At 36.9% G+C, this 15,447-nt stretch overlaps 1 protein-coding gene across 2 annotated transcripts in view; it reads left to right on the top strand.

Annotated features, from left to right (window-relative positions):
* LOC126266620 (uncharacterized) overlaps positions 1-15,447 on the top strand; it is an 85,805-nt gene that overhangs the window by 39,938 nt on the left and 30,420 nt on the right. For both annotated transcript variants that reach the window (XM_049970971.1, XM_049970980.1), the window contains exon 5: positions 2,194-2,372. In XM_049970971.1, coding sequence (XP_049826928.1) covers positions 2,194-2,372 — 179 coding nt within the window. The remainder of the gene's footprint in view (positions 1-2,193; positions 2,373-15,447) is intronic.

Below are 15,447 nucleotides of genomic sequence, written 5' to 3'. Positions count from 1 at the left end.
CACTGTTCGTACCGTGTTGAAACCTATCATCAGTCCCATATTTCGAAATATCTTGCACGTTATAACATTGCCATCATTGATAGTAACAACAGCATCATGCACACCAAATTGAGGTGTTTGTATTCCAATAAACAGGGTCATGGTGATTCTCGACCATACAACACTCTTTACACTTCCATTTGGGTTTTGAGTTTTTCCGTGAACAATCTTTTACAACAGTTCATATGCTGCTGAGTATCTGAAAATACACTTTAGCACCTCCATTATCACATCAGGCAGACTATGTTTATGATTGTACTCTTCATCAGTTAGAAATTGCTTGTTGTACTTACACCAACTGTCTTCTCCTTTGGGGCACAATTAATGATAGACTTTCATCAGTTGAAAAAGTATGAGAAAAAGAGCCCAAACAGCCTTCTTCGTTTCATAAATACTGTGTATGTTTTGCCTAATAGCCATTCCATAATAGTTCTGTAATTTGTTAATTACACTGTCAGTTAACATTCCCTTCCTATCCGACCATTTACTATCACTGACTTTGTTTTGCTGTATGAAACTTTGTCACTGTAGCCTTGATCCCATTCATTTATGTATGTGTTCAATACACTCAGATTTCTGCACTACAGTATCACCACCATAGGGCTTCAGTTCTTGAAGACTTTCAGAATCACTGTCACCAAGGTAATTCACATATCACCCTTTATCACAAGCAACAAAACGTTGAAATGTACTAGCAACACCAGCCACTTCTATTCCTCGACTACTGCCAGTTAGCTGTGCAGTTATTTTCATGTGTACCTTTATTTTTTGTGGAGAACTACAATATTTAGATATTACTGCTACATCTAAAACTTTCCCTGAATGCTTACTGGAGGCAGATACTACACTATTACTGCCTCTTCCCCAGCTTTCTTCATAGATTCAATACTGACATCATGTGCTTCAGACCCTGTAAGTCTCTTATAATTCCCAAACTTGGTTTGGGGATTTGGAAGATTTGTCATGCCACAGAAAACTGCACCTGCAATAGCACACTTTGCAATTGTATGCGAGGTATAAACAAATGTAATGTTTTGTTTATAACTTTTGCTACAGTTTTCTTCATTTGGAGTTATTGCAACACTGTTTCAGAAGGTGGTCATATATGGACTCTTACTAGACTTCAGTTCCATTTCACTGGCAAGTCCTATGTGGTTTTTTATACAGTATTCCAGACTGGCTTCACTACACTGAATACATCGTGCACAGTTTTCAAAAATACCATTGAGAACTGACATATCAAATATTTTATTCACATCTGATTTGCCCATAAAACATTCGTACTTTTCACTAACCGAACCAAACTTCCTCTGTGGAGTACTTTCTTTCTCACTTTTATTGCCATGGGCAGGTTCACACACTTTATCATCTTTATTGTTTACAGTAATAACACCTACCTTTGGCTTACCAACATTTCTCCTTTCCTTAAAAGTTGCCAGTGGATTTCTAGTCATTTTATGTTTTCCCATTAGTATCCATCAATGAAACAGAGACTTAAATGAAAAGAATTCACTACAAATATTTTCAAGATTACAAAAGAATAAACAAACAGCGATATATACCAGACTAGCAGAGGCTAGCCACAACACTTAATTTGTAACACTTATTTTCTCTCACGTCACTAAAATGTTCAGGAGTACAATATTTGACAGCAGTTTAACAGTGCCACAATGGGTCATGCTCATGCAGAACATATCTCAAAAATAATTTAAAAGTAGTTGTAGTCTTCTGAACTGAATAAATTACATATCAATTGAAAGAGGAAAGTCTGTAGATTTTTAAAATACTAAAAAGTAAAAATTGAAATTTCATGATTTTGAATCTTTCCAGAGCCACTTATATGCCCAGTGTAGTTGAAGGTGTCAGGATTGACCACTACGAAATCTTCCTTCCATTCAGTTTCTTTTAGTACTTGTGCACTGTCTCTTTGCTTATTCCTCTAAAATATGGTACCTACAAAAGAACTATTTTTCGAATATAGATACCTCTAGAATAGATGTTGAGCTGAATACATAGATGGTGTTGATTACTGTAGCGTACGTACTGAACTCGTATGCATCAGTACACAGGAATATAAAGTGCTTCTGTCAAGTTAATCATAGATTAGCCATGATTATTTAGGTTTAGCAAATCTTTGTTTTTCTTTCTTTACAGGAATACTACTGGAAAGGTGAAGCCACTGCATCATCAGATTTTGTAGTTGCAGAAGGTGATCTTGGTGATACTGAAGACTCTGAAGAGCTTAAAGAACTACTTGAAATGTGGCAAGCCCTAAAATTGTACTCACTAGCTGAATATAAACATCTAGGACAGATTCCTGATGGGCCACTGAGGTTAGTAGTGGTAGTAAATCACCCTCAGAGAAAATACCTACCAAAGATACATATCACAAAAATTGACATTCATCAATTCTTTATACACTACTTCTGTTTTAAAGCTACTCTCTCTAATAAACCATAATACATAAGATATACTACCCCAAGATATATTTATTATCTTATGACATGCGATTCCCAATGAAACATTATTTTGAGCAATACTCTCTGGAAGTGGAAATGATTAATTTTCCCATATTAGGTAAGCTTCAAGTTTATTGTAATTTGATTTTCTACATGAAATAACTTTGATAGCACTGTGCAGTAAGTCAAAACACACGGTTCGCTGTGAGCATATTTTTAAAGTGTCATTCTAAAGTTCTAGTATTTTTCTTGCAGCGATGTACTGTTTTTTGCATACTTGAATCTTACGAAATTAGTTTGCGTTATAAAATAGTCACAAACGGGGAAGGTCTAAGATTTGCAGCATATTGTTTGTTTTGGGTTTAAAAGAGGAGTTCAAGCAGCAGAGGAAGCTCAGAACACTTCTATCATGTGTGGAGGAATTTGCTATTGGACACATCACATCTGAAAAGCAGTTCCTTGTTCAAGGAGGATCATGCTATCATAAATTATTTACAACATGCAGGAAGTCTCGATAATTGACATATGTAACAAACTTTGATCATTTGATATCTTTTGACATTTGCATTTGCATTTAATAGGCAAGGTTCAGAAGTACTGCATGCTCTAAATCAAAGCATCAAAAATCAAAGGAGTCACTAGTAATACATTTGTTTTGAATGTAATTAGTTTGCTCATTGAGCATCCCTATGCATATTATTACTAGTGACAAGTTTTGATCCCAAATTCTTAAGGGCAAATTAATGGCAGGGCCCTAATAAGATATCTTGAGCAAGGGACATGGGGAACAGATAATACTTTGTATCTGGTGACACACAAAGGGTGTTTCACATTTAATAACTTCTTGCCAGAGTTTTGTCCATTTCATGTCAACAACTGAGACACCTTTTGATCGTAGTATAAGAAACATAACCAACAAAACTATATAAACTGTGTTGCTATTACAGAAAATACTCTGCTGATTTTACAAACAAAAGTCTCTGTATGAAATCGTTGCTCTTGCATTTATTCTGCTGATCTTGCACACTCAGATATTTGCCTTTTCTGTTTCTTATCAAGCAACCATCAAGAAAATTCCTTTTTGAACAATAATGCACTTCAGACATGGCTTGACATCTTTAACTTTGAATGAGTAGGTTTTTGCAGATGTGGAATCTGTAAACCACCTGAGCACTGTCATACTGTTTTAGATATTGTTAGAAAAATATTGTTTCTCTTACATTCACTGTCATGTTCAATAAACTAATGGAAAAATATTGTTAAAATGTGCACTGTACTAATACAAATGAATTAAAACTCACCATAACCTTATGATGAAAGGCTATTTTAATAACACCTTGAGTTTATGTATAGAATTATTTGGGAATAAAGAGATGACTCACTGAAAGACAGCAGTGCTGCGCTGTCGACAGACACATAAACAAAAGGTACAGAGCTTTGCTTTGAGCAATTCGGAATGTAGCAAGCGCATTTGAGCGCCCCCCCCCCCCCCCCCCCCACACACACACGTACGTATGTGAACATAACCAACAAAACCATATAAAATGTGTTGCTATCACAGAAAATACTCTGCTGATTTTACAAACAAAAGTCTCACGTACGTATGTTTGAGTGATGGCTGGGTAGACAGCGAGCTACCGTAGGTTTATTAGGCCCGGGAGGTTATGGGAGCGAAGGTTGTGAAATCTCGCATATTGTGCTCTACTGCATATTGTGCCACTGGGTGGTCCATCTTGTTTTTGGCACCAGTTTGATGGTGGCCATTGATTCTGGTTGACAGCTGGTTGGCTGTCCTACCAATGTAAAATGCTGTGCTGTGATTGCAGCAGAGCTGGTATATAAAATGGCTGCTTTCATAGGTGGCCTTGCCTCTGATGCAGTAGGATAAGCGTGTGACTGGTACGGGCCATCTGCGAAAGCTGCTATGTTATATACCAGCTTTGCTGCAACCACTGTACAGCATTTTACATTAGTATGATAACCAGCTGTCGACTAGAATAAATGGCCATTCCAAAAGGTAGCAAAGTGAAGGTCTGTACCTTTTGTTCATGTATCTGTCGGCAGTGCAGCACTTCTGCTTTTTGGTGAGTCATCTCTTCATTCCAAAATAATTTGTTATTCTCAACCAGAAGTTTATGTAACATGTGCATACCAACATTGGCATGAATTAATAAGATAATTTGCACAATGGAATTTGAAATGTCCTCTTTACATGCTGCCCCATGTCATATTCAATTAGCATGGAGATTAGGCAGTTGGAGAACATGCCTAAAGAAAGTGAGTTATAAAATTATTCAGTGTCACATTTTCATAAATGAAGTTGTCTTATCACGAAAACAAAATTGTCAGCAGAAGCAGAAAATGGCAGTACAAACTGTGGAGTGTCATAAATTTTCTGCTCTTATACTGTGGGGTACTGGAAGTAGCAAGAGCACTTATGATTGGGAAGTTCTATTAAGATTTCCTTATTGATTTTCAGTACGGCTGATTGTGGCTCTGTGACAGAATAAGTAAAAAACTGGCCTTTATTGAAACAATATGAGAGATGAGTTTAGTTGCAGTTTCCACATGGAATGGCCTCACTTGAGGCAAGGCCATAAATTGATTACCTGGCATCACACTTTAAGAGAAAAATCACTTAGGTTATTCAGGGGAAATAACAAGAAAATATCAAGTGAATGTAGCAGGATAATTCGGTGCCATGGAGGAGGAACTTAATGGTCACAGAGTTGACCAACATATTCTGCATTGTTGTCGAGTTTGTTATACTATAGCAGGTAGAATTTGTTTTGCCTACTGATGTTTTCCTTGAGCGGACCTGGAACTGAGCCGGTCACTGTGGCTGAGCGGTTCTACTCGCTTAAAGCTGGAACTGCGCGACCGTTGCGGTCGCAGTTTCGAATCCTGCCTTGGCCATGGATGTGTGTGATGTCTTTAGGTTAGTTAGGTTTAAGTAGTTCTAAGTTCTAGGGGACTGACGACCTCAGATGTTAAGTCCCATAGTGCTCAGAGCCATTTGAACCTGGAACTGACTGTCAGCTTGTGTTTCAAATACTCAGCCGCTGACAGCCAAAGTACCTAAAGTAAATGTCAGTGAGTTTCATTCACATTTCTGTGACTAAATTTAAGACTAGAGATAGTTACAAATACCACTCAGATACACCAACTGCAAACTAATTATCGTGAGTTGATAAATGTCACAATTATTTTTGTTGTTCTGTCGTCAGAGTTCTGGAAACTAAAATGCTCATTTACCAGATGCTATTCTCATTATTGGAGTATCTCCAGTGGTAATGTTGTAAACATGACGTAATGTGTCTCCTGATCATGATAGACTTTGAAACCATTTTTCTTAAGAACGCTATCATTGGTACTATTTCCAAAACAGAGGAACACAGATGGAAAGACAATACAACATTGATTGTTGAACACCACACAGAAATTTGGTAAGCTACAAATAACAAAATTCCAATTCAAGAAAGTCTGCTTCACAAAGAAACATATAAAGGTCACAGAGAAAATGAACCAGGAAATACGAGAATTGCAAACTTGATTCCATCTTCTGCCACGTGAAAAGAGTAGCAGTTATCATCAGAACATGGAACAAGGAACACACACTGCTGGCTGTAATGTTGAGAGTAAGTCATCCGTAAGCATTGGATGTATGTTTCTATGTACTTAACTGGATTCTTGTTGTCAGTTTCCCTGACTGAATGTTGTACGTTGCTCTGGAGATGAGTAAATAAGATAAATATGACTATTCTGTGTAGCAAACATCGAATGTTTCCATTCTTCTAGCTACACCATTCAAAAAATAGCGAAAATAAGTGACTGGAAGGTACCCATGAATTAATAAATAATATACAGGATGATTCAAGAAGATATGCAAACATTTTACTGTTATTCTACAAGTAAAATGAAAGAAAAAAGTTCATTCAAACATTGGTCCACAAATGTTTAGTTACAGAGTTACAGGTAATAAAAGATTTTGCCTGAAATTTAGCAACCTTGCTAATATGAAGCTATCGCAAAGCTGTACAAGGTTAAAGCAAAGCACAATTTCCATTTATTTTGTTGTTATTGATGTGGTGAAAGTAATAAAACATGTTCCAGGTGTGTATCTGCAGTATTTTCCAGAACATCTGGGGAAGCAAAGATGTATTTTCTAAAATTTCTAATTTATTAACTATTTGGCCCAATTTTTTAAATTCCACACAGATGCACATAGTTTTCAGCAGAAGTTGTAGAGAATTTAGTTTTGGAAAAATGATGGTAATAATGTTAACTGAAACTGTATGAATGTGACAGATAATCTGCTTTTATTAATACCATAGTACGTGTGAATTCATGTTAAACTGAAATTAACAGTGTACATACAATTTCACAATACATTCATAATACATGTTCAAAAATGTCTCCACTGAGTTCAGTGCGTTTAACTGCACGTGTATGAACAGACTTTGTTGCTCGTTTCAGTTTCACAGGGTTCTTCTTAATTTCGTCTTTTGCATTCATAACGCGAGCAAGTAATGCCTCACGTTTATTGACTTTATTCTCATAAAGGATGTCTTTCATCCATCCCCATACACAAAAATCCATTGGTTTTAAATTGGGCGATGGCCACAGATGTATAACACCACGACCAATCTATTTCTGAGGAAATGTTCATTTAAATGTGCAATAACGGCATTAGTGAAATGTGGAGGTGTGCCGTCATGTTGAAAATACATTTGCAATCACTTAGGAAGTGGAACGTCTTCGAGTAGCCCAGGCATTTCTTCTTGAAGGAATTGTAAGTACATCTCGCCAGTTAGATGTCCTGAGAAAATGAATGGCCCAATAAAGTGTGTGTTTTATGATTTATGTTAAATCACTGCTGGAAATTGTGTTGCACTGTTGCATGTGGGTTTGCTTCAGACCATTCGTAAATTGTTTGTACCATCTCAAATAAACTGTGTTTCATCAGCAAATAAAATTTATTTGTGTAACTGCCGATTAGTGTTAAACCAATTGCACAACTCCAAGCGAAGGGCAGGATCTCCTGGATGTAAAGGATCCACTTTCTGTTTATGGTGAGGATACAGGTTATTGTACTTCAGTGTACACCATACCTTTGATTGTGAAATGGCTAATCGTTGAGAGGTACATGGTGTACTGGTACCCGAGCTATGTTGAACAGCATCCATAAGATCCTCTTCATCGGCTCCACTTACTGAGCACTCGTACTGGTTATGAATGCTAGGTAGAGAACCTGTCTTCCGTAACATTCAAAATACTCTCCTAATGGTTCATGCATTCAGAATTCACAGAGGTGGATAATGTACACAATATTCGTTAACTGCAGCCGTAGCGTTACCATCACATTTGTCACAAATAAACACCATATTGTGTAAATTTGAAAGGCATGCCTATTTCATAAATAATTTACAAACTACAGTAGTTACTATGTGCTTTCACTTAAATACACTGTTGTTATGTTCTTTCACTGAACAGTACAGAAAAATAACTTGTTTCAAGGTTAGGAAATGACTGAAGAAATGGTTGCCAACAATGACATAAACATTTCTACATTCTTAATGGAAAGTAAACAAATTTACTTGTGATGAATTCTTCTCAGGTTATCAGCCGAGTGGTGGTGTCATCTTGTCGCAACGTTTCAATGTGTTTCGACAAAGATGATGGGTACGAAACTCATTGAAATATTGTGACAAGATGACACCACCACTCGGCTGATAACCTGAGAAGAATTCATCAGTGGAATACGCCGAGAAAGACTGCATTCACATAAATTTACTTGTATAATAATGTCTGCTTTTCTGGACGTTCAGGAAAACTGCTACAGATACACATCTGGGACATGTTTTATTAGATTCACCAGACCAGCAACAAGAAAATAAATGGAAATCATGCTTTACTTCAACCTCGTACAGTTTTGCGATGACTTCATATAGTGATGTTACTAAATTTCAGGTGAAATCTTTTATTAGCCGTAACTCCATAACAAACATTTGCGGACATATGTTTATATGAACTTTTTTCTTACTGTTACTTTAAGAATAACATATTAAAATATTTGCACATCTTCGTGAATCACCTTGTATGTTATAATTAGTGAAGTTGTCAGTCATCTGACAATTATTAAAACCTGCACTGCAGTATAAATTCAAGGGTTTCTTCACATACCATTACTTAATTCCATTGTGGTCATTTTCAATTGCAGTATAGGAGGAGGAAAAGGATCTGTTTTTTAAAAAGATATTTTTTGTCATTTAATGCATGGCTATAATTGCAGTAGCACATATGTAGTGAGTCATAAATAATGTGAATATTCTCTCATTGCTGAAGTGGTGACTAAGACAGAAAGAGGAAATTTTCTTAGAGAACAGGAAATGAGAGGGAATCGTTACTCATAAAATAACAACCTCGAAATTGAAAATAAATTTTTCTAACTCACTGTCACTTGTTGTGCAAGAATTGTTCAGAATATCTCATCAAAATTGCAAGCATGTGTCAAGTGAGCCTAGTAGAATAATTCAGCTCTAGTCGGGGGTCTGCTGACTGTCACTGATTGCCAGATATTCTCTGGATGGACTGTCCTTTCAATTGCGCAGTGGACAGAAATACTTGTTATGCAACGATAGACAGAATTAATATAAATATGACAGAACTGTTTCCATTTTTGCATCATTAGTTGCTCATGGATTATGGACTATGTTCATAAAGTCAGATTATTCAAATTGATGTCAAATAAAATTGTTTTCAAATTGAGCTTGATGTAGATTTTAAAAATATCAATGCATGAATTAACTGAAAAGTAGGCAATGATTAACCTGTCAAAATATGTAAAAAGATTATTCACTAATGAGGTGCATAAAGAATCATTACACATGCAAAAATGGTACTATAAAAGATTAGGTTAAAGGGTGCAGCAAGCTGTGATGCGTGGTATTATTTACAGTTAAGGTTTATTTTGTGAGAAATAGTTATGCTATCAAATGATCGTATGGCATTGTTGGCCGGGAGGCCCCATGCGGGGAAGTTCAGCTGCCGTATTGCAAATCCTTCTTAGTCGACGCCACTTCGGTGACTTGAGAGTCAATGAAGATGAAATTATGATGAACACACAACACCCAGTCATCACGAGGCAGAGAAAATCCCTGACCCCGCTGGGAATCAAACCTGAGACCCCGTGCGCGGGAAGCGAGAACGCTACCGCAAGACCACAAGCTGCATTTAAACATGCTTTTAAGCAAACCACAGTATAAATATTCATTGCAGCCACACAGCCAAATTTTACTTCACTTTCTACTTGTACTACATTGTAAAGTCATCATGGAAGCTTTAGTTGCAGTTTTTCAGAAATGAGCACACAATAGTTTCTATCATTATATTTTCCCATTCAAAATGTAATAAAAACCAGGGAGAATTCCACATTTCCGCCCAATAGTCTTTCCATTCGGACATTCATACCACTTTCAGATTCATTTTTAAGATTGGATTATATTAGATTCAGCTTTCATTCCATAGACACACAAATAAGATGATTCTCATGGGTGTGGAACATGTCAGAAAGTATAACATAAAGAACATAAAACATTTGAATATAGTACTAACTACCCATATCATTTGTCAGGAAATTGTCAAAATAGGTGAATACATTACAGTAAACTGGAACTATTAAAATTTACAGAATTAGTACAGTCAGAATGAAACATTTTAACAAATTTAATAATTTTTTTTAATAAATTTATTGTACACTTTCAATAAATTTATCATACACAAAATACCTAATCTTGACTTGTAACAAAGTGCTATCAAAACTGAAAGTTGGTCTAACAGTTCCTATTAAGATATGCATTTATAGAGTAAAAGGAGTAGGGAATGTAGTGTCTTTGGATGATGAGTGGTGTACATTCAGAGCTCTCATAAAGATAGGTGTTTAATTGATTAATAGTAGTTAATTAAGGCAATATTACATCACAAGTAAGTAAATTAATGTGCTGTAAGCTATCAGTTGAAGGTTTCAATTTTTTTTTGCATATTTTGTGGAAAAAGAAAACCTATCATAGGTGTGAATTTGTATTTGGATTAGGATTTGTTTATGTTATTGTATACTGTAAGTTACATGATTATTTCAATAAAGTATAGCTTTTGTTGTTAATGTATTCTTACAGGCTATCCATTTCATCCTTTAGTAAGTAGCCGAAGTGAAAAATTACAAAATAAGTTAAAAGTTCATATAGTGTAGGGTCAGTTATTTGTTTACTTTTGTTTTGTCACATAAGCAATACAGGTTTAATCATTGCTGTTTCTCTAGAAGTTTTGAATTAGTATCCAAACTTTAGGCCTAAACTTTCTAAGTAATTTAATATATTGAGTAGTTTAGGAAGCTGTTCTTTTTTAATTTAGACTAAAGCTAAAATTTGTCTGCCATGAGTGAGAAGTGTGTGTCTTGCCATAGAATTGTTAGTTCTGGAGTGTGGTGTGAGGGTTGTTGCAGTCTCTTTCATGGGGGTGATTCTAGTGATGTGGGGATTGGGGAAGTAAACAAGGCTCATTGGTTGTGTAGGATTTGCTGTAGAGATAGGAAGATAGTGGAACAGGAGGAGATTGCTACCCTTGAGGTAGAACTAGATAAAGCAAAACTAGATCTGGAAAGGTTAAGGAGGGGTGGGGGGGGGGGGGGGGGGGGAGAGAAGGGAAAAGATAGGTGGGAAGTGACAACAGGTTATAGAAGAAATAGGAGTAAGACTTTCTCAGGCAGTGTTGCTGTGAATGTGGAAAACATGTTTGATCTGTTGTCACAGCTGGAAGCTGATGAGCCACAATTAGATGTAGGAGTAGACAGGATACTACAAACTTTTTGAAAGTATTTGAGAAGTGAGAAGTCAAAAAAAAGTTGTGAACAAAATTTTCTTCTTGTTGTAAGGTAGTTCACGTAATGGAGGCATTAACCAACTGTTGAAGGACAAACTAGGGTGAGGTTACCAGGTCACAAGATTGTTTTAAAACCTATTGCAAATCTGGCTCAGGTGATACAGGACATAGGTTCAACACTAGATCGCGTGTTAAAGACTTCACAAAGGAAGATACTGTGGTAATAGTGGGTGGGGCAGGCAATAGCATAGACAGGAATCCTAATTATTCAGTTTAATGTAACCTGGTAAAGATAGCTTCAGCAAAGAGACATACTGGTGTTAGGCTTGTATGTGTTCTGAGACACCTTGATTGTTCTGATATAATGATTGTGATGTATTATATATGTGGAAGTTAATAGGAGAGTTAATTTAGAGGTGGAATGGCTGCTTGGATCATGTATGGGGTCTCATATCTTTGTGGTTGCTGTTGACTCTATCAGCAGGTGGGTCTGTACTAGGCATGACCTTCATCTCATCAGGAAAGGGAAGGGAAAACTGCCTGAGCTAATAGCAAATAATTTAGCCCCCCCCCCCCCTCCCCCGCGTCCCAAGTGGTAAAGTACAGTACCACTCATTAATTTCCGTACACCCAATAATTAACATCTAGTTCTCAGTAGATAAGGTCTAATACCGTGGGTAGGGTTGAGGAATCAAAGGAAGAGCGCAACAGTTGTACATGTCATGATTTTTGTTTGTGGTCAAGGAGATACCATAGTATCGTACAAACATTGTTGTGTGCATAAATGTTATGTAGCTATCTGATATGTTTGTTTACTTATTTGCTGATGGATGCCGCATTTGGTGCACCTGTGTTCTTCCCTGTGGTGATGTGATGTCCGCAGCAAATGGCAAGCATTGCTATGATACATAACATGTGGTTCCTTGACGTCAGTTCCTTCATGACATTGAAGTGAGCACATTGCTAGTATGGCTCTAAGAGTGGAGATATCCATAGAAAAACATTATGCAATTGTAGCACTTACCGAAGCAGGTTTATCTATTCGCCAAATTGCGAAACAGTGTAGTGTGTCTGTAGGGGGAGTGCAATACGCCCTTCACAGCCAGAAGACAACAGATAACAATAAGGACTTACCAAAACCAGGACGAACTCGTAAAACAGTTAAAAGTGATGATAAATATATCAGAATTACTAGTAAGTGAAATAGATTCAAAACAGCACCCCAAATTCATGCTGAATTGATAGAAATGAACACGTCAATGATATATTTTACAACAGTAAAAAAGACTGACTGAAGCTGGCTGGCTTGAAAGGATGTAACAGCAAGAAAACCCCCTTCTAAGGCCCGTAAACAAACAAGAGGGACTTAAATGGGCTAGAAAACATTGTAAGAGTGAACGAAGGTGTTATTCACTGATAAATCGAAGTTCGAGATTTCTGGAACCAGAAGGAGAATATCTGTTCATAGATTTGTAGGGTAAAGGGTGGCCCAGCAGTGTGGAGGTTATATTATGGTTTGGGGATGTTTTGCCGGAGATAGAGTTGGTGCCATTGTGCAAAGGTATGAATCAGAAGCAGTACCACTGCTTACATCAGTATCATGTAATAAGAAGTGGATTGTGCTTGATAGGGAAAGGGTTCACCTTACAACAGGATAATAACCCAAAACATCGGTTGGCATACTATACGAATTACATTGCATCAGAGGAAAAACAGGAAGCACTGAATGTCATGGTATGGCTGTTCCAAAGCCCTGATTGTAATCCCATTGAAATGGTCTGGGATGAAGTGGACAGAAATATCAGGGAAGTTAATACATCCAGCAAGGAACATCTCTGGAATATTGTTAAGGCTGTGTGGAATCATATAGGTTCCCTACAAAAACTGATTGACCGCATGCCTTGAGTTTGTGAGGCAGTCATTAAATCCAAAGGACGATACTTTGACGAAAGCAAAATATAATGATTGTGATGTATTATATATGTGGAAGTTAATATAATTATATTTTGTGAGAAATAATGTTTGATTGTTGTTGTAAATCTGAAATACAAGTGTGTATTGAAATTCATGAGCAGTAGTGTACCAATGGTTACAAGTGACAGAACAGCAGTACTTTGAGGGTAGGGAGGACAGAAAAAAAGGAGTTAAGAGACAGGCTGAAAATGACATTCATGTTGACAAAACAGGCAAACAGAAAGCAAATTACAATGTACACAATTCATGCAGACAGTCTGAATGAAACTTGACATATTCAAAAATTGACAGGGAAATTAGGTTCATCAAGCCATAATGCAGCCAGTGCCCAAAATCAGTTATCCTTATTGCATCAGAATATCTGAAGACTAACGGGTAAGCTTAATGAGTTGCTTATTTGTGTTGAAGAATTAGAATTGGGTAAATTAGCTGATATAATCCTGCCTATCTGAACATAGAAGTGACCACTGGTATAGATACAGGAAATGTTACAGGGTTCCTGTTAGCTTTTTACTTCTGTAGAGAAAATCTGGAGAAAGGAGGAGTTACCACATTTGTCAAACGATTTTCGTTTCAAGAATATTGATATTAATAAATTTTGTCACAAGTCCATTATAAACTCTTCATAAAAAGCTCTATTGTCCTTACTCACAGTAAACATAGGGAAATAGTGGTTGCTTGTGATTTTAATGTAAATTTACAGAAAAGCTCTGCCAGTGAACAATTATTGCAATCAGTACCACTGTCATATTTAGTCCCTACTGTGAACTTAACAACTATGATATGTAATTGCTCTGAGACTGCTATTTAGGAAAAAATCATATCACAAAACCAATAATAAATGGGCTGTCTAATCATGACGTGCAGTATCTTGTGTTACATGTTAAAACTTGTCAGAAAAAAAGTCTCTTAAATCTGAGTAAAGGAGGGTGACAAATCACTCAAAAATTGAGAATTTTAAGAGATTACTCAAAGACATGACCTAGAAAGATGTTTACAATACTTCTGATTGGAATGGAAAATACAAAGCATTCATTAGTAAAGTTACTTCTGCTTTTGAAAATTGTTTTCCCCTAAAAGCACTCCGTCATCAGGCCACAAATGGCCTACTGGGACCATCCGACCACCGTGTCATCCTCGTAGGAGGATGCGGATAGGAGGAGCATGGGGTCAGCACACCGCTCTCCCGGTCGTAAGATGGTATTCTTGACCGAAGCCGCTACTATTCAGTTGAGTAGCTCCTCAGTTGGCATCACAAGGCTGAGTGCACCCCGAAAAACGGCAACAGTGCATGGCAGCCTGGATGGTCACCAATCCAAGTGCTGACCACGCCCGACAGCACTTGTTTTCCCCTAAAGGTAACTCAAATGAAACGGAAGTCAAAAAGTAAATTATGGATTGCACAAGGAGTAAAGATATCATGGGGAACAAAAAGGAGACATACTATCTAGGATGGACTATGATGTTAGATTGTAATGCCGTATAAAGAATACTGCAAAATATTACTTTGCACAAGTAATCCAGAAACCAAAGCAGCTTTATTATGAAAAAAATATATTTACATCAGGCAACAAAATGAAAACTGTATGGGATATAGTGAACATGGGGACAGGTGGGGCTGAAAAGGAAGAAGAATAGTTAGCTCTAAAAATAAATGAGACCTTGGTAAAAGTGTAGTGTTGCAAACCTCTTAAACGGATACTTTGTTTCTGTTCCTGACAGCTTGGGGTTATCAGGTTTGGTGAACAGGGAAATGGACTATCTGAATCCACTCTTTAAACATAACTTCAATAAAATGGAAATGACATTCAAGTCTCCCAAAGTAGCAGTGGCCACCACAAAATCCTTAAAATCAAAGTATTCTGGTGGGTTTGATAACATATTAAAGAGCGCTCACGCGAATTGGGTTCTATCTTAAGTTATTTGTGTAATCGATCTCTTATCAGCAAAACATTTCCAGACTGGCTAAAATATGCTAAAGTTAAGCCTCTTTACAAGGAGAGGGATAAAGAGGTACCATCAAATTGTCAACCCGTTTCACTTTTCCAGAAATATTTGAAAAGGTTATCTTAAAGTGTCTCCTTAAGCATCTGACTGC

This window comes from Schistocerca gregaria, chromosome 1 (assembly GCF_023897955.1).
Source record: "Schistocerca gregaria isolate iqSchGreg1 chromosome 1, iqSchGreg1.2, whole genome shotgun sequence".
NCBI lineage: Eukaryota > Metazoa > Arthropoda > Insecta > Orthoptera > Acrididae > Schistocerca > Schistocerca gregaria.
This window is presented reverse-complemented; position numbering and strand designations above follow the sequence as displayed.